Consider the following 20217-nt stretch of genomic DNA (forward strand, 5'->3'; position numbering starts at 1 on the left):
AGTAAGGGCAGGAGAAGAAGGGGGCTACAGAGGATGAGATGGCTGGACAGGATCACCAACTCAATGGACATGAGTTTGAGTAAACTCCGGGAGATAGTGAAGGACACAGAAGCCTGTCTTGCTCCAGTCCATGGTGTTGAAAAGAGTTGGACATGACTTAGTGGATGAATAACAACAACAATCACTTCATCTCTTCTTCTCTTTTGGCTTTATATCTCTTCTTCCCTTTTATTATAAATTCAGGGTGTTCTATAGAGAGTGCAAATAAATATGTGCATTTGACCTGACACTGTCTACCAGTGGTCTATGACTGTTTATTACATGTCAATTTTCTCTCTAACTAGACAATAAGCTTCTTAAAAGTAGAACTATTTCCTCCATATCATTTTAGTTCCAGCACCTAGAATAATACCTAGCACAGAGGTCACACTCATCTACTCTTGTTGAATGAATGAATAGATGAATGTGAGTTTTCTGCATAACTTTCATCACCTAGCACAGTGCTTTGAATATTGAAAGTACTTAACAATACATGAATTCAAAAAGGAAAGCTTTACAGTTGACATTTTGCATTTAAAATTTCAAATATATGGTTCTCTGAAAGACTCATTTGCATGGTAAGTATAGTTTACATGGAAACAGTATTTAGAGTGTATACTACATATTTAAAGTAATCATGTTAACCAAGTAGCCAGTAAAAGCTAATCCTAACTCCATTGTTTAAGAAGCCTCAATCTTAATGTCTTTTTTTTTTTAAGGGAAGTTTTACTCTGATCTTCATTTAATTTTATTTTTGGTTGCGCTGGGTCTTCACCGTTGTGCGGGTTTTCTCTGGTTGTGATGAGTGGGGACTGCTCTTCACTGTGGTGTGCGGGCTGCCCGTCGTGGTGGCTTTCCTGTTGCACTGCACAGGCCCGAGGGTACGCGGGCTTCAGCAGTCGCAGCCTGGGAGCTCTAGACCGTGGGCTCAGTGTGGGGTTCGGGCTTAGGTGCTCCGGGGCATGTGGAGTTTTCCTGGACCAGGGATCGAACCTGTATCCCCTGCACTGGCAGATGGATTCCCATCCACTGAACCACCAGGAGAAGTCCCTGTCTTTGTAAATTATTTATTTATTTTAATATTTATTTTTGATGGATGATTGCTTTACAATATTGGTTTGATTTGTCATACGTCAAACTGAATTAACCATGGGTGTATACTCCCTCCCTCTCGAGCCTTCCTCCCACCTCCTGCCCACTCCCAGCTCTCCAGGTGATTACAGAGCCCCCGTCTGAGTCCACTGAGTCACAGAGCGAATCCCCATTGGCTATCTGTTTACATATATTGGTGTACATGCATGCACGCTACTCTCTCCATTCATCTCGCCCTCTCTCTCTTCTCCTCCACCCTTGTCCACAGTCTGTTCTCTATGTCTGTGTCCCCACTGCTGCTCTGAGAACAGGCTCATCAGTACCATCCTTCTGGATTCCACATATGTGCATTAACATACAGTACTTGTTTTTCTCTTTCAGACTCACTTCACTCTGTATAGTAGGCTCTAGTTTCATCCACCTCATTAGAACTGACTCAAATGTGCTCCTTTTTATGGCTGAGTAGTATTCCATTCGGAGAAGGTGATGGCACCCCACTCCAGTGCTCTTGCCTGGAAAATCCCATGGGCGGAGGAGCCTGGTGGGCTGCGGTCCATGGGGTCAATAAGAGTCGGACATGACCGAGCAACTTCACTTTCACTTTTCACTTTCACATATTGGAGTAGGAACTGGCAACCCAGTCCAGTGTTCTTGCCTGGAGAATCCCAGGGACGGGGGAGCCTGGTGGGCTGCCGTCTATGGGGTCGCACAGAGTCGGACACGACTGAAGTGACTTAGCAGCAGCGGCAGTATCAGTATTCTATGGTGTATGTGTACCACAGCTTTCTTATCCATTCATCTGTCGATGGACATCTAGGTTGCTTCCATGTCCTGGCTGTTGTAAAGAGCGCTGCAGTGAACACTGGAGTACATGTGTCTTTTTCAGTTTTGCTTTCTTCAGGGCATGTATCTAGAAGTGGTACTGCTGGATCATATGGTGGCTTTATTCCTAGTTTTTAAAGGAATCTCGGTACTTGTCTTCCATAGTGGCTGTATCAATTTACATTCCCACCAGCAGTGTAATTTAATGTCTCTTTTTAAAGTAAAATTTTGTTTTTGTTTTGGCCCTCATACTTCATACTCTACTTTTTGATTTTTAGTACAAGAAAGTAGGAACATATTAATCATGAATTAAAAGCCTGTACAAAAAGCCAATGACTGAATTGAAACATGGATTGAAATGACAGCATTAGAGAGCACACGTACTGAAGGCTTTCATTCTCAATGCACTGAAGCAATGAAATGTTCACACCAGGCTTAGTTTCTATGTCACTTTGGAGTCAATATTCAGAATAATTGTGTTTATTTTCTTAAGATATGCTTTTCTAAAATGCTCAAGTACACCAAAAGATAATTTGCAATGTATCAAAATAAAGATATAGAATAAACTTGTCAAGAAAGCAAATTTCTCTACCTCAAATCATATTTGCTTACTACTCGAGATAAACTGACTTCCCGCTGTCTTTTCAAACACCATCATTATTGCTTCAGTGCTCAAGCTGCCTAAAACGTCCTCCTGCCCCCCTCCTGGTCAAACTCTGTCCACCTTTCCAGGCCCAACTCGAACCTCCTCTTTCCAGTGAAAACTTCCACATGACCTCTCCTCTTCTGGGAGCCTCCGGCACTTCTTTGAGCCACATATCCTGACATCTGACCACACTCCATACCACACTGCCCCTTAGGAGTCTTCCCAACTAGAATGTGAACATCTTGGTGACTAGGCCACAGCCTTCTTTTCTAATCCCCATGACTCCTAGTGCCTCTGTGGGCCCATGGCAGATGGTCAAAGAAAATCATTTTTTCAAAACAAAAATAGCTTTATTTTTTAAAGTGATGATAGCTAAGGTTTATTGTGTTTCAGGTACTGTTTTTGTTGCTTGCTTGTTTTGGCCGCACCGTGCGACTGGCGGGATCCTAGTTCCCTGGCCAGGGCTCCAACCTGCGCCCCCCACAGTGGAAATGTGGAGTCTTAACTGCTGGACTGCCAGGGAAGTCCCCCAAATAGCTTTATTTTTATTGTGAGTATAAAAATGCTACACAGTTATTATAAAAACTCAAACAAAAATGTGTGGAAAAAAAAGAAGTAAAATCCTAGCACTGAAAGAAAACCACTAATAACATTTTGGTAAACCTCTTTCCAAACATTTTTGTATGCATATTTTTACATGCATAAAATATATACAAATGGTGTTACACCATTCTGCTGTTCTGCCACTTGAGACAATAAATGTAGATTTTCAGAGTCTTCCTAAAATTGTATGACTTCCTTGTCCATTGCTGTTTCCTGAAGTTAATTTTATTGTAAAAACAGAAACATACTTCCAAGGAATTATTGGCCAACTTACATGACAAATAAGGTTTTGGACACTGGGATTATATATTTTTCAAGTTGTTAATTTGTTTGTCATCAGACCCATTTTGATTATAACTTGATTAAAGTCATTTATTTGTTCATATTTTAAAAGATATTAGACACCTGGTAAACATTTTCGTGGACTACCCATTAATCTTCATATAGTTTGTTACACATCTTTCATGAGGTTTCAATTAGTTAAGTATATTCTTATATTTCTCCTGCAAGCGACATAGATGGTGATAAATGCTGTCTGGTATCACTTCTGTCTCACTTATACAGCCTCTTAGCAATAAAATACCTTTAAATGATAGTGGTGATGGCAAAGCCTACTTTGTATAACTTGTTCACACATAGTCTATCAATATTGGGTTTTTGAGAAAGGATGATTTAAAGCTCCAAAGACCCTTCTTGGTCCTGTGCATCTAGAAAAAGAGCACATAGCCCACAGAGTTTCTTCTCATCAGTCTCCAGGCCAGATGAGAATTTCCCGAACTGTTTTTCAAATCAGGGCAAGGGGGAAAGAACAGGGCAGGGAATCCTTGGCTGCAACAGCCAGCTTCAAAGAATTCAGTGTGCTGGGAACCACAGCCAAGTGGGCGCGACAGCCTGCACCCTTGCAGCAAAGCCAGAGAACAAAGATGAAGGGCGAGGAAATTAAAGAGATTCTTAAAGTGACTTCCCAGGAGGACGCGCAGGCCAGCCACACCCAGTCCCTTCATCTTGGTAAATAACTCAGCAAAGCGGCAAACGGCTTTAGCTGAGTCCCTGCAGGAACCTCTCCCAGAGTGGGGGATTTCTTCCTCATTGCTGCTACTTGCAACTTCCCAGACCCACGCTTGCCTGCAGGCAAAGTGTGTGCTTTCCCCAAGTCACGGCATGTTTATCAGAAGATGAACAAACAAACAGCAAATAGCTCTTGGAGGGTTTTCCCTATTTCCTGGCAGCAGAAGGAGAGCAGCTGTTGTATGGTTAAACTGGGGATTTGGCCTTTTTAATGGAGTTTTTTAAAGTTTTTAGTAAAAATCCTACTTTCTGTCTATCTCTGATGGTTAAATTGAAATTTGACTTCTTCCAAGATGGGCTTACTGGAAAGGGACTATAAATAAGCCTGGCCCATCCAACCATCCAGCAGACACTCATTAATTTATTCTCCCAGCCTGTACCCGGCACCCGCAACCAGCAAAGGCACTGAGTGGAGCTTCAGAGATAAACCATGTTGTCTCCACCCTGAAGGAAACTAACAATGATACTTACCACATGACACAGACAATGGGCATTGATGAACCCGTTATCCTGTGCCAAGATTAATAAGGGTTTTAGTCCGTTATCTCATTTAGTTTTCACAATGTGGAAGTGGTATATATGCTCCATTTTATAGATGAGAAAACTAAGGCCTGGAAAAAGTAACGTAATCGCGGTTACACAGCTGTACCCAATTTAAAGTCTTCTCTTGAGGGTTTCATATGTAGCTTGACATTACAAATTGACCAGCTGGAGTGAGAGGTAGGAAAGACATAAAAATAGATTTAATCTAACCCGTGTGATGTCTTAGGAAAGAGATTTTATGTTTGCTAATAACTCAATGTAAATATGCTAGAACAAGTGTCGTAAGAGAGATCCCACGTGGAGAAGTGAGGGCAAGGAGGGGTTGCTTTTGTTTAGTTGCTAAGTTGTATCTGACTCTTTGCGACCCCATGGACTGTAGCCCACCAGGCTCCTCTGTCCATGGGATTCTCCGACAAGAATACTGGAGTGGGTTGCCATTTCCTTCTCTGGGGATGTCCCTGACCCAGGGATCGAACCTGCATCTCCTGCATCAGCAGGCGGATTCTTTACCACTGAGCCAGCAGGGAAGCCCTGCAAGGAGGGGAGGAGGTGGGAATCACGAGGACTTTTAGAAGATATATGACTTGAGCTGGGTTTGCTTGAAGATACACAGGAATGTGACAGACTTTCAAAACAAGTTCTGCACAAATAGAAAAGAAAAAACGAAGGTGTGCTGGGAAAAAGCATAAGGAGTGTTTGGGGGAAAGTGAATGACCGTGTGTGGTGAGTGTCAGCTGTGAGTAGGAAAGTGGTGGGTGGAAAGGTTAGATCTGGTCTGGATGTAATGTAATGGGATTCACATTTCCAGGGCTGTGCTTTAGAGAGCTGTATTTATACGAGGTCTCGAAGTAGTTCTCAAGCTTCAGTGTGTATCATGATCACCTGCAGAGCTTTGAAAATGCATGGGCCCTACTAAAAGTTCCAGAGCAACAGGAACTCTCACAAGCTACAGTAAAATGTGGAAAATGGTGCAATCATTTTGGAAACCTGGGAATACGTACTGAAGCTGAACATACACATTCCCAGCAATTCCACTCCTAAGTACACACCTAAGAGAAATCTATGTACCAAGAAACACATAAAAGTATGTTTAGAGCCACACTGTTTGTACTAGCTTGAAACTGAAAACAACCCAGATGCCACCTACTGCAGAAGGGATAAAAAATACTGTGGTTTATATATAAAATGGAATTCTGTACAACAATAAAAAAGAACAAACTGTAGCTAAATCCAACAACAAATCAGAAGTATGATGTTGAACAAAATAAGCCAGACCCTGAAGAGTGTTCTATGTTCTATGATTCTAGCTACATAAAGTTCAAGATCAGACACATCTAGTTTATGGTGATAAATGTTAGACTAGTGGTGACCTTAGAGGAGATTCATGACGAGGGGGACCTGGGAGAGGCAGCTGGGGTGCTGGTAATGTTCTCTGTCTTTATCTAGAGGGACATCACATGAGTATGGTTGTTTTTAAGAACTCCATTAAGCTGTACATTTATTATTTTGCAATTTTCTCTAAATGCTGTACTGCAATAAAATTTCTTCTACTTAAAATATTAAAAAAAAAAAAAAAGCATAGGTCCCAAATCATAAGATTCTGATTAAATCACTCTGGGATGGAGCCTGGGCACTAGCAGTTTTTAAAAACTCCCTTAGTGAACTTGACATGCAACCCGGTTTAAAAATTGCCAATGTAGAGCAAGGAGCAAAAGAAAAAAAAAGTTAAGAAATTATTCAATACTTCGCACACTTGAGTGATTTTAAGAATCACCTGAAATGCTTGTTAAAAAATAAATTCCCAGGTCCCTCCCCTGCTGACTGTGATTCAGTAGGTTGGAGACGGGATCAAGGAATCTGTCTGTTTGACAGCCTCTCCGATGTGGTTAGTTAGGGCTCTAAATTAGGGTCAGGTGGTAGTGCTGGGAAGGAAGAGCAGGTTATGCCAAGCAAAATAAAACTGGAAAAGATTAAATTTTCAACACTACTTACACTTGCTTTTATACACTTCCAGCTTAAAACCCACCAAAACAACCAAATTTGAGTATGCTTTATTAAACTGACATCTTTAACCTAAGGTGGTTTTACTTTGACTCACAGTGTGTAAACTTTAATTTAGTCATTTACTTTTGTTTCTAACTGAATCATGAGAGTAAGAGATTTCAGAAGCCTCAGAGGTACCATTTGGTTTTGGGGTAGATCTGCTTTAGAGAATGGGTTTAATAACATCCCATGGTAAAGTCTCACTTTTTAGCCTAATTAAAAAAAAAAAAAACTTTAGTTGTATTCTCAAAGAGCTTGCAATTTCTGCTTATGTCCTTCAAAGCATGAAATATGCAGTAACACAAGTACCATACTTCCCTCAGTAATAAGAATCATGATTTTTTTATTTGAAATAAAAGATGGAATAACTTAATTTTTTCTCTTGAAGACAGGCAAAGTGGAACTTAAAGAAACTTTCCTCCATCTGTTAAGGCAATGAAAGAAGAAAATCATATATAATTGCGATACATTCTTAAACCTTAAACTCATTTGATTACATTCTGGGCTAGAAAGTTATGCACTGACCTCAGAGACTGAATGACATAAAATACATATATGTTAATTAAGCATCAGGGAGAGAGAACTTGATGCTGACGGCAAGTGCGCTTGGCGAGAGGCAGAAGACTGAGAGAGTTGAGGTTTTGATTTATACCTGTCTGATAGGGGGTGTGTGGAAGCAGTTTTTATTATTTATTCATTTATTTTTCTTTTTTAAATTTATTTCTTTTTAAAAAAATTAATTTATTTATTTTAATTGGAGGCTAATTACTTTACCATATTGTAGGGTTTTTGCCATACATTGACATGAATCAGTCATGGAAGAAGCAGTTTTTAAACCAGGAGACTAGAGCTTTTACAGAGACACCGGTAAGGTTCTATAGATGTTTAATATTAATACTTTTCATGCTAAAAAATATGCCTTTATTTAAAATTTATAAGAAAAACAATATGTACACTAAATAGGTTAGTAGTAAATTTTTAGATATGGACCCTACCAACCTGCGCTCTCGGTTAACTCACCCTGGAGCTTTTCCATAAATCTATGTGTAGATGATACACTTGTAGACATGTCACTGAGGCGGAAGCTTTTCATCTGCTCTGGTCTTTTCCTTTTCTTTTCAATCCAGGACTACATTAGTATAAAGGCTATGATTACATAAAATCTTCAGTTCTACTGGATCAGAGTACAGATGTTACCACCCTCTCCTTGTTCCCATATGATGCGGTCATGGAACCAAACAAAGTAGATTTATTACTCCATAACATGGCTTGATAACTATAAAACAGAAGTCTTTAAAAAAAAACACAAAAACCAGAAGTTTTTAAATGTTAACATGCTAACAAATAAAGTGGTAAAAATGTAGTCATTTTTGTATTGGGACTGGAAAAGCAATATCAGAAAAAAACTTACAGCATAGTGGATCATGGAAAACATAGGCCTTACAATGTTATCAGATGTTGTGTAGATAAGCACTAGTAGTTAACATTATGCAAGCATTTTTCAAAACTCTATTAGATAATGCACAAATTGATACTTACTATTAATTTTATTAGGATGAGGTTTTTAAATTAGACCTTTCAGAGTTACATCTGCAGATGTATCAGTAATGATACTGAAATTTATTCTTTTGCACTAAAGTTTTCTGACTGATATAAGTTGTTGAAATAACAGTCAAATAAAATAAGAAATTACTCTTATTTCTGCCTTAAGTATATCCATCAAAGTTTATCAACCTGGAAATCTTATTAAGATTTTAAATAAACTGAATAGCATAATTTACAAGACTAATATACTTACAAACTCATTAGTGGTTGTAATGAGATAAAACATTAGTGATGTTTCAAAACAGGATTTGGCTTCAACATGCAAAATAAAATTAATCTTTCTGTCTAAAAATTGTGAGTAGAAAGATGGCTTCTGTATTAGTCTGCTCAGGCTGCTGTAACAAAGTCCCATAGAGTGGGTGACAAAGGACAGAAATCTTTTTTTTCATGGCTCAGGACACCAGAAGTCCAAGACGGAGGAGCCAGCAGGGTCAGTTCTAGTGAGGACTCAGCCCTTGGTTGTAAAAGGCCATCTTCTCACCGTTCCTTACACGGGGGTAGAGGGACGAGGCTCCCTGCTGTCTCTTCTCACAAGCATGCTGACCCTACCGGAGAAGAGTCCTACCCACATCCTGACAGCCCCATCCTCCAAACACAGTCACCCTGGGGCTTAGGGCGTCAACATACCAATCTGGGGGGACAGTTCAATCCACAGCAGCCCCTGAGGTATCTGATCTTTTAAGAAATAACATTATTGGACAGCTCGTATCAGATGTTATAAGATACATTTATTTTTCTCCAAACAATACAGTTTTTAAACTAGCTGAGAAAATTGTTCATTGAGTTCTCCAAAGTGATTACTCACCAATTAGGCAAGTAAATCAGCTTTGACACAAAAATTTACTATCACTACTCTTTCTTTTTTGGTTGTGTTGCACATTATTCACAATAGCCAAAAGGTGGAAACAACCCAAGTTTCCATGACAGATGAATGAATAAACAAAATATGAACCATACACAGTGGAATACTATTCAGCCACAGGACGGAATGAAATTCTGATACTCACTACAACAAAGACAAACTGTGAAAACGTCATGCTTAGTGGGATAAGTCAGACACAAAGAGACAAATATTGTGTGATTTCACGAATATGTGGTACCTAGAATAGTCTAACACATAGAGACAGAAAGTAAAACAATGGTTCTCAGTGGCTGGAGAAGGGCGGAATGGAGAACTATTTTCTAATGGGTAAAACCTTTCAGTTTGGGAAGATGCAGACAAGGAGCTGGATGCTGGTAATAGTTTTATAACAATGTGAACATAGTTAATACCACGGAACTGTAACTTAAAATAGTTAAAATGGTAAATTTTAGGTTACTTACATTTTACCACCAAAAGATTTCTCAATTTAAAAAGTGGTTAGAATAGCAGATTTTATGTTATGCATATTTTACTATAAAAAAGAGAATATTAAAAACCCCCTAGACTTAGTTTCAAGATGAGAGGACTTCTAAGGGCCCATCTAATTATGAAATTTTCCAAGAGACATCATGATAACAAGGAGAAAAGAGAAAGAATCTAGCTGAGGAACAGGATCCTAACTCCGTGTTCTGAATTAAGAGTGTAACTTTACCTTTCAAGTGGTTATAAATGGACCAGGAAGTTCTAGCAATGATAGCAAATTCAAACGCCTAGAGAGGCCAGGCGCGGGGATGGTGGTAAGTCTGGGGCTACGTGCCTGTCTGAAGACAGCGGCTGAGCCTCCGCCCTGGCGAGCTGTCTCTCTGTTGCAGCACTGGAAGGACTTTCCATTTTTAAGTGAAACTGAATCGACACTTTTTTGTTAAATGTTGGCATTTAATTAAAAATACATATTTTTTAACACAGCAGACCAAAGAAAACATATCTGCAGGCCAAGGCACGTATAGTCAGCTGACCACTAGTTTGTGATCTCTTTCAAAGCATAAAGGCTGGACCAGAATACAAAAGAAGGGAAGCAAGTATTGCCAACCAGACCCTCATCAATGTTTAAAGTTGGCATAGAGTTCATGATAAAAATCTTTCTAATCCTTGTTTAAAAGCACCAGTGGGTATTGAATATTATTTTAATTAGGTGTCATTTAAAATAGTATAGTTTTTGGACTTCCCTGGTGGCTCAGTGGTAAAGAATCTGACTGCCAATGCAGGAGACACGGGTTCGATCCCTGGTCCAGGAAGAACCCACATGCTATGGAGCAACCGAGCCTGTGCCCCTCAACTCCTGAGCTCCAGAGCCTGGGAGCAGCAACGACTGAGCCCCGGCATCGCTACTGAAGCCCGTGCACCTGGAGCCCGTGCTCTGCAACCAGAGAAAGCCACCCCAGCGAGAAGCCCCAACATCACAACGGGAGAGTAGCCCCTCCTCTCTGCAGCTAGGGAAAACCTGCGCACAGCAACGAAGATCCAGCATGGTCAAAAATAAATAAACAAAAGACATTATGATGCAGTGTAGCTTTGAATGGGTTCAGTTTCTGCTGGGGCACTTTGAACATGATGTTTTAGTGTGTTGCATATATCAGATGGTCAGTAAGTAGCAGCTACTGTTTTTTTTTTTAATTAAAAAAATTTTTTTTGCTGCTGTTATTTTAAATCATCTCCTACACAATATTGAAAAGTTTAGTGTAAAGCAGATATTTGAAACCGACCCTACCCCGTAATAAAAGGGATGATAATGTAAACCATTCAATACTCTATCCTCTGTCTAGTGACTGGGAAATGGTGAACCTTCATATTAAATAACAAATCACTTACATATGTTAGGTGTCAGGAAGAGCCTCATAAAGGTTACAATTTAATAAGAGAAATGTACATTAAGTAAAGGATCATGCAAAAAATATTTAGTCAGAAACTATAATAAACGATGACTAAAAAATTACAGGATGATTTGAAAAGAGTAATGAAGTCATCTAATTCAGATGAGGAAGGGTCACAGAGAAGCCCCCTTTAAGGAGCTGACCTTTAAACTGAGACCTAAAAGGATAAAGAGAGGTCAGCAACCTAAGGGCATTAGGAACGGGGGCTGAGGAGGGTTGGTCGGTGACAAAGGCATTCCAGAAATGCTTATGTGACGTGTGTGACAGCCCCAAATGACCAGAATAGGAAAAAGGGAAAATTAAATAGAGGAAAAGATGAAAGTTATTGGAGGGAGAGGTGGGACAGATTCGAGGCGACATCGGTGTTCTCTCTGGAGAAAAGATTCTGGAGAAGGAAGTAAAAATGAAAAAAGAAGAGACAGTTAGGAATAGACAAGAAATAAGTAAAATGGGAGCTAGGAAACAGGAACTTGAGGTTGAAGAAATTATTTCCTGGCTGTCGCAGGCTTCTGGGGAAAATGACGAGAGCTGAAAAACTGGTGGGAGCGGGGGGAGGGAACGGGTGAGAGGAGACCTTGGAGGGAAGCGGCCACACTTCACTTTGCGTTTGTTTACAAAACTACAAAAGCAGCAAACGCTCTTTAATATTTCAGACAAGACAGCCACCCCACTCCTGCAGTAAGCACCGCTAATCCGCACAGAATGGCTCTTTAGTGGTGAGGATGAGGATTAGTGACAAGCATAATCAAGTGGAAGCTTGAGGCAATTACGCAGAGAAGTCAGACCGAAGGCTTCACCTCAGCCTGAAACGTCTGCGTGTTCACCTGAGATCACTAAACCCACCATAGCATTCGAAATTTTAGGGAAAAAGTAACAGGTTTTTATCATACGGTCATCAAGACCTACTGCAACCCTCTGATTCCGGGAATGTGAACTCCTTTTATAAAAGCAGGGATTTTTTTTGTCCCCCCTAATTTCTGATTGGGCTTCCCTTGTGGCTCAGCTGGTAAAGAATCTGCCTGCAATGCGGGAGACCTGGGTTCGACCCCTGGGTTGGGAAGATCCCCTGGAGAAGGAAAGGCTACCCACTCCGGTACTGTGGCCTGGAGAATTCCATGGACTGTAGAGTCTGTGGCGTCACAAAGAGTCGGACACGACTGAGCGACTTTCACGTTCACTTTCAATGTCTGATTATCAGACCACAAACTCCACGAGAGCAAGAATTTCTGTCTAATCCCACTCACTGCTGAATTGTTTAGTCACCAGCTATGTCTTTCGAAACTCCAGGGACTGTAGTCCGCCATGCATATTTTTTTTTTAGTGAATAAACACACCTAGCCAATGAAGACAAAACCTCAGCAACTCCAGAGTAAAACCTAAAAGGTGAAAGGGAAAATAAAAGGAAAGGAAAAAAGGAGGGCAGGGATAAAATTGGAAATATTTCAGCTTCTGGCATTCATTTTCGACTCTTCTCTCCCATACCCTACACTCACAATAAATCTGCAAGTCCTGTCAAACCAACTCCTTAAATAACTTTCCATCTCCACAGCCACTTCCTGTTTGATTACAATCATCTCCTATCTGGTCTCTGGCTTCAGTCTTACTATCTGCCGTCCATTCTGTTTCCCATGCTTGTGCCAGCGTCATAAGTGAAAATAGCACACAAATCGATAGAGTCCTACTATGTTTAGGAGAAAGCATGAACTTCGGACACAAAGCCCTTTGATACTGGGGGTAACACGTGTTCAGTCAGTCTAACATTGTTAAGAATGTGGCCTTGTACCAGCGCATATACATGGAATTTAGAAAGATGGTAAAGATAACCCTGTATTCGAGACAGTGAGAGAGACACAGATGTATTGAACAGTCTTTTGGACTCTGGGGGAGAGGGCGAGGACGGGATGATATGGGAGAATGGCATTGAAACATGAAAATTATCACATGTGAAACAAACTGCCAGTCCAGGTTCGATGCATGAGACAGGGCGCTCGGGGCTGGTGCACTGGGATGGCCCAGAGGGAGGGGATGGGGAGGGAGGTGGGAGGGGGGTTCAGGATGGGGAACACAGGAACACCCATGGAGGATTCAAGTCAGTGTATGGCAAAACCGATACAATATTGTAAAGTAAAAAAAAAAAAGAATGTGGCCTTGGTGCATGAAATTATGCCATCGGCAGCATCATGGACGGACCTAGAGATGACCATAGTGAGGGAAGCCAGGCAGAAAAGGGAAAAACAAATGCCATATGATAGCACTTACAAGTGGAATCTCAAATCTGACACAAATGAACTTATCTATGAAACAGACTCACAGACACAGAAAACAAACTTAGGTTACCAAAGGGAAAGGGAGTGGGGGGAGGGATAAATGAGAAGTTTGGGACTAGCAGATACAAACAACTATACACAAAACAGATAAACAAGATCCTATTGCATAGAACAGGGAACTATATTCAACATCTTGTAACAAAGACAAAATAAACATGATGGAAAAGAGTATGTATATATGTATAACTGAATCACTCTGCTGTACATCAGAAATTAAGGCACCATTGTAAATCAACTACAATTCAATTAAAAAAAAATGTGGCCCTTGTGAAGGCTCCAGTTTGAATATGAGCTGTGCTACTTACAAACCATATCGTCTGTGCAAGTCACTTAACTTCTCTCAGTTTCTTTAGGAGAAACTGGATAACAATCACACCAACTCAAGTTTGTCGTGTGAATGAAATAAGTGAATACATTTCTGTTCAGTGGCTGGCACAATCAGCATTCAGCATCATTTTCTGTTGCCACATAGTACTTCTTACCATTTCCCAAAGGAACCATGGTGCTTCATGTTATACTTTCAAAACTGCAAGAGTTTTCTGTTTAGAATGTATTCCTTTGCTTCATAGCCTGCTACTATTCCAAGATCCAGCCTCATTCTCTTCACTTCTTTACCGCCTTCTCCAGCTTCTGCAGGAAGGACCATTTCTCTCCTGTGCATCACCAACTCTTACACAGACTTCACTAATCACTTACTCTACACGGAAACTACTTCTAGGCTACTTTGTTTCTTCTCCTGGAACGCGAGCTCCTTGCGGGTAAGCATTGTCATTTACTTACCTGTATTTCCAGCATCTTATACACTCTCCAGTAGAGAACACCTTACACATGAAAAACACAACACTGTCTCCAGTCAGTTTTCTCTGGCTCCTTTGGCATCCCTTGATCACACACTTCTAGGTGTGTGACCTAGACCAATTATTTAAATTTCAAAAATCTCAGTTTTGTTTTCTGTGCAGAGGAGATATTGTAAGTATATCTACCTGATACATAGGATTAAAAAATGAGATAGTCTACTTAATAAATATTAACTTATTATTATCAATATTTTTACTTCTGATACTGTATTTTATATATCTAGAAATCCCATTTAGATCTTCCTAATATCTTTCATTTATCTCCTAATCATTTTCATGTTTTCCTTTACATACTTGAGTACATCTGTATGACTTAACTGTTTAAAGGTCCTAGGTAGCTAGTCCCCCATCTCTGAAATTTCTGAGTCTGTGTTTCTACTGATTTATTTTTTCTCCTGGTTATGCGTCATATCTTCCTGTTTCCTGTACTTTTCAGCTGGATGCCAGACTTTGTGAGTTCTATGTTGCAGAGTGCTGGATTTCGTTGAATGCCTTTAAGGAGTATTGAATTTTGTTTTGGTGTGCAGTTACTTGCAGATCAGCCTGATGCTTACTTAAGTGGCTGAGGACTCGATCCAATGCCCCGTGTGTTGTGAGGTTTCTCCACTCCAACGGGTAGAAGTGTGAAGTAGCCTTGTGAACATGCCAGGAATCGTCCTGCCTACTGTTTTCCGGTGGGTCTTTTTCCAACGCACACATGTGCATAGTCTGTAGCCAAAGACTCGAATACCTCTGTGCAGTTCTCTGGAGCTAAGTGAGCAACGTACTCCTCTCTAGTACTTGGCCCTGCAAATACTGGCCACCATGGCCTCCCTAAACCCCAGCCCTCGTCTCCTCAACTCAGTAAGACCCTCATGATCTCCCTGTATGGTCACTTGGAAACTGTCTCTCAGAGACCACAGTTCCACCTTGATTGTTGGTCCAGTGTCTGAAACAGTTGTTACAGACATTTTGTCTGATTTTCTAGTTGTTTATAGCAGGAGGACACTTCCTTTAGTATCATTATTTTACTAAATAAAACATATGTATTCCTTGGTAAAAGCACAAAGCTCAAAACTAAATTCTCATAAACTGTGAAAATAAACTGTGGACAAAAGCTCTTTGAGCCAACATCCCTAAATAGAAAAAAAGATTTACTTCAGGGGAATTTCAGTCTTTGCCAGACGTGGAAATTTAGATTAATCTTTCTGTATCGAAAGAAATACTGAAGTGAGAAGTCTAATTTTAAAGACTCATTACATTTGAGTAGATCTTTTTGTTCCCAAGAGTCTAAAGTTGTCTAGATAGCAAGAGATTCGCTACAGTTTTCATGAGGTTATTTGACATCCAAACACAGGGAAATGAGCACCACTCAGTACTCAGTCATGCAGGAATGACGCTGCATCTCCGTACTTGCTAAAACCTGGGATGAAACGTTTCTTGCCAGAAGGGGTCAGGTCCTTACTTTTCTACAGGTGGCTTCACTTTTAGACACGTTAGGCTGGAACTCTGCACTTCTCTTGCTACCTCCCAGAAGAGTTAGTTTCTTCTTAATGATGCTAAAGTATGTACATGATGTTCTAAGGAAGTTATCTGCAGGAGAACAATATAATAGCAGCTCCACTGAGTAGGCGTCTGGTACTTGGCATTCTAATTGAAAAAATGGGGCTTAATAAATACTTTTCTTTGGAACCATGCCTCTGAGTGTTTTTGCTCATTCTGGATAAAAACTGGGGACTGACACATTCTGGGACAGAATGATGTTCTGAAGTTTCCTGGAAGAAACTGAGAATATATTAAAACTATTTAACCTGAGGGTCACCTAGACATAAATGCTGCCTTTGGTGTTTAAGGAATCAGAGACTGTCTGATTAAGAAGCATGACAATAAATATCCAGCATAAAATCTAGGTCCTGTTGGTAGCACAGGAGAAATGGGGAGAGTCTGGGGTCGCTTCTCAGCAGCTGAATGAATCATTCCTTGGTGGCTCAGTGGTAAATGAATCTGCCTGCAATGCAGGAGACTTGGATTTGATCCCTGGGTCCAGAAGATCCCCTGGAGGAGGAAATGGCAACCCACTCCAGTATTCTTGCCTGGAGAATCCCATGGACAGAGGAGCCTGGTGGGCTACAGTCTCTGGGGTCCCAAAGAGTTGGACACGACTGAAGCAATTGAGCACACACACACATAAAAAAGATAAAGAAAAGGACACCTGCTTATAGTCCACTGCTCCATGGATCCATAAGTCATGAGAAGAATTAAGAATATCTGAGGACTGTTTTCCACAGTTATCTTCATGTGCTATTTCACAGACACCAACTCTAGCTATACGCACCATTCTTCAATATAGTGAGTATTCAATACATATTTGCTGACTGGTCAAGGGGCAGAGAAAGGATTAGGAAAGATAGGTTCTGGAAAGATAGGAAAGATGAAATAGTACAAAATTCACCGATTCACTCATAGCTCCCAGCTTATGTGGAGACCAATGATATAGTGTTTCTGAGCTAGTTCACTTAAAATTTCATTCACATTGATTTTTGCCTACTGGTCATTTGTAAAGAAGAAGATACTATTCTCAGTACACTGGCACAAGAGTGTAATTGAGATGGATGATCTCTAGAGTTACATGTCAATAGTAGAAATAGAGTATCAGTAAATCTGGGTTCTATTTCTATCTTTGCTACTGTGCAATCCTTCTGCAAGTTATACAATTTCATACTTTATAAAATGGGCACAATATCTACCTTATCTATTTCTTAGGATAGTGAAATGATCTAATAAGAAACCAGGTAGAAAGAGTTTTAGCAAAAAAGTTCCAGTGGCTATATATAAAATAGCAATAACATCAATTAGATCAGGGTAGGAAATCTTGCAAATTCAATAAAAGCAGGGAGCATACCTATTCACTTACTATAACCCCAGTGCCAGGCACATGGCAAGTTTATCAGAAATACTTGTTGAATGAATGAAAAAATAGTTTTGGCCTTCCTCTCTACTTTAAGTTAGCATTCCTATAGAAACTGTCCTAAAGGCATTCAATACTTATTTGGAAAAACACATAATATTAAAGCAGGAATAAAAACAGGCCCTTGAAAACAGATGCGACCAAAGGTTTTGATATAGTCTAGATCTGAAAAATTTGGAGTAATTTAATCTATTTTAGTAGTCTAAATGTAAGAATCTAGCGTCACTTTTTTAAAAGAAGCTCTCAGTAAGGGTCTTTCACACTTCACCTCACCAAAGTAAAGTCTCAGTCAATATAAGACATTTTCAATTAGCATTTTTCTTAATATTTTCCTTGGGTTATAATCAAAAGATGCTGAACCAACAACATGCAAATTGATCTTAAGTTTCATTTGTTGTAAAATGGGAATTATAGTATCTACCAGACAGAGACGCTGTGAAGAGTAAATGAATCACTGCACATACAGCTACACTTGGGTCTTAACAAGTATCGTCAGTGATGGTGGCAGTATTATTGATGGCAATGTCTCTGACACAGACAGATAGCTCCTTAAAAGTAATGTTTTCCTAGAGCCTTAAAGAGCATGCACTGAAACAGTATTTGTACTGAGCAAAAGAAAGAAGTTTGGAGGGAATAAAGGAAGGCTAGAAAAGAATTCAGGAAGACTTACCGCCATTTTTGCCTACAGTTCGGAAGCATCTCCAGAAGGCCCGTAGGAATGATGCCCTGTTGTGAGGGGTGGCTTGGATGAAGCTGAACTCCCGGAAAAGAATATGAGTTCCCTGACATACACTGTTAAAACTGCAAAGAGAAAAAGCAAGAAATCATCACTGTATGGATAGTTACAGAAGACTGGAATTAGAATAAAAAGTCAAGAATATATAGAACAACTGCCAGGAGAGAAATCTTTTCTCCAACAAAACTCTGAACTACAGATTAGACCAAGCCCGTCTATGAGGAATTCTCTTCACATAACTATATCTCTTTGGAAACTCTTGGAGTCCAATTCCTCTGAATGCCACCTCGTGTGTGTGTGTGTGTGTGTGTGCGCGCACACACACACACACTAAGGAAGCTTTAAGCAGTTATTGGAACATCTCACATAGAGGGAAATCTTTGTCTTTAGCTGGATGATACTGGCACTCATATCCTCTTGGAGAATACTTCTCCCTGTACCCCATTTGAAATTATATTTTCTTAAAGACATTCTTTTTATCTTCTATCTGGAGGAGGAAAGGGCAACCCACTCCAGCATTCTTGCCTGGGAAATCCCATGGACAGAGGAGCCTGGTGGGTCACAGCCGATGGGCTGCAAAAGAGCTGGGCAAGACTGAGCGTCTAAACAGCTGCCCTGTATCAGGTGCCTTAAGGGCAGCACGGCTTATGGAAACACACTGGATTGTCTGTTCCAGTTTGGGGGTGGCGCTGCATGCCTCTCCGACAACAACCTTAGAGGAAAGTCCACTTGCCAAAGATATAAAAGGTTCCAGACAGACACTGAAGGCAAACAAGGGAAACGAGGGTAGAAAGTGGCCCGTGAATGAGAGTCCGAAGCAAAGCCCCAGGGCCCAAGTGAGTCATTGTTTAAGCTGGGCTGGGGAAGGGGAAAAACACACTCCATTGCCTTTGGGTTCTTCTGCCAAAGAAATACAGGCTGGAGAGCCTGGCGTAATCTAAAAATGGAAAATCCACCAAAGAATAGGCAATTATCCAGTAATCATCACTACCAAAGACAGACTTCTGGTTCCAGAAAACTCCTAAAGTCCCTGACAAATAAATCATGAGTGGAAAATATGTTAATCTTTGTAGAGAAGCAGACATTAAACTGAAGATGGCAAGAAATAGAGGGATAGGGGTAATTCCAAATGCCACTTTTCATTTGTTTATTTAAAGGGGGAAAATATTCTGAGTCTCCGAACTGAACAGGAAAAAAAGTGTCAGGAGCCATCTAATCCATTTTCCTTTTCCCTGACCAAGTTTAGAGGGAAGTGTCTAATCTGTCTTTAACATAGAGCATATTATCACTTGGGATAAAATTAGCCTCTTTCTGTTAATATTAACAACACTGTATGAAAAAGAAAATTACATGCCCTTCTTTCCCCATGGAAAATGAGCCTAGAAATCTTACTTCTAAGATACTATGAGGAAGTATGAGGACAACATCTGGCAAAGAAGTAGAAGAGAGATTTTTTAAAAAGCAATGAAAGTGTTAACCTAATTATGCAGTTTGCAGTGCTGTTGTCTTGAGTAAAGGAAAATGAAAAATAAAGCAAATGAGCTGTTACAGGTAAATGGAGCAGGCCACATTTCCAGCAAATGAAGTCTAGCAAATGATAACATTTTAGCATAAATTTATGAAGCTACCCAGCAAAGAATTAGTCCCAAAGTGTACTGCACACCCCTCCAGGGAAACAGGCTGGTGTCTAGGTCATGGTCTAGGCTATAATGGAACTAATACTAGTGAAATTCTATTCTTAGTGTAGCTTTTAAAAAATAGCTTTTTTTAAAACTAGGGAGTAATTTATGCATTGAAGAATGTAGCTGAGCCTCATTTACAGATGAGTACAAATATACACAAGAATTTATAAAACAGGAATTTTATGCCAACAGGGCAAGTCAGATAAAATTGAATATAAAAAGACTTATAATTGTGTTTACACTACCATCTTTAGATAACTCATACCAATAAAATTCATGTTTAATTAAAAACAAAAATAAGCAGGAATGTTTGATTAGGGTGGCAGCTGATCAGTATTGAGGTCATAATCACTACCTAAGGAGTTAACAGACAGTCTTAACACAGCCAGTGAAATCCTTTCAGATAAGATGGCT

General features: G+C 40.1%; 1 protein-coding gene across 2 annotated transcripts in view; it reads right to left on the reverse strand.

The window, feature by feature from the left end:
• Positions 1 to 20217, reverse strand: part of CSTPP1 (centriolar satellite-associated tubulin polyglutamylase complex regulator 1) — a 205163-nt gene that overhangs the window by 96117 nt on the left and 88829 nt on the right. For both annotated transcript variants that reach the window (XM_070473076.1, XM_070473075.1), the window contains exon 3: positions 18056 to 18186. In XM_070473076.1, the coding sequence (XP_070329177.1) occupies positions 18056 to 18186 (131 nt within the window). The remainder of the gene's footprint in view (positions 1 to 18055; positions 18187 to 20217) is intronic.

Source organism: Odocoileus virginianus, chromosome 10 (assembly GCF_023699985.2).
Source record: "Odocoileus virginianus isolate 20LAN1187 ecotype Illinois chromosome 10, Ovbor_1.2, whole genome shotgun sequence".
NCBI lineage: Eukaryota > Metazoa > Chordata > Mammalia > Artiodactyla > Cervidae > Odocoileus > Odocoileus virginianus.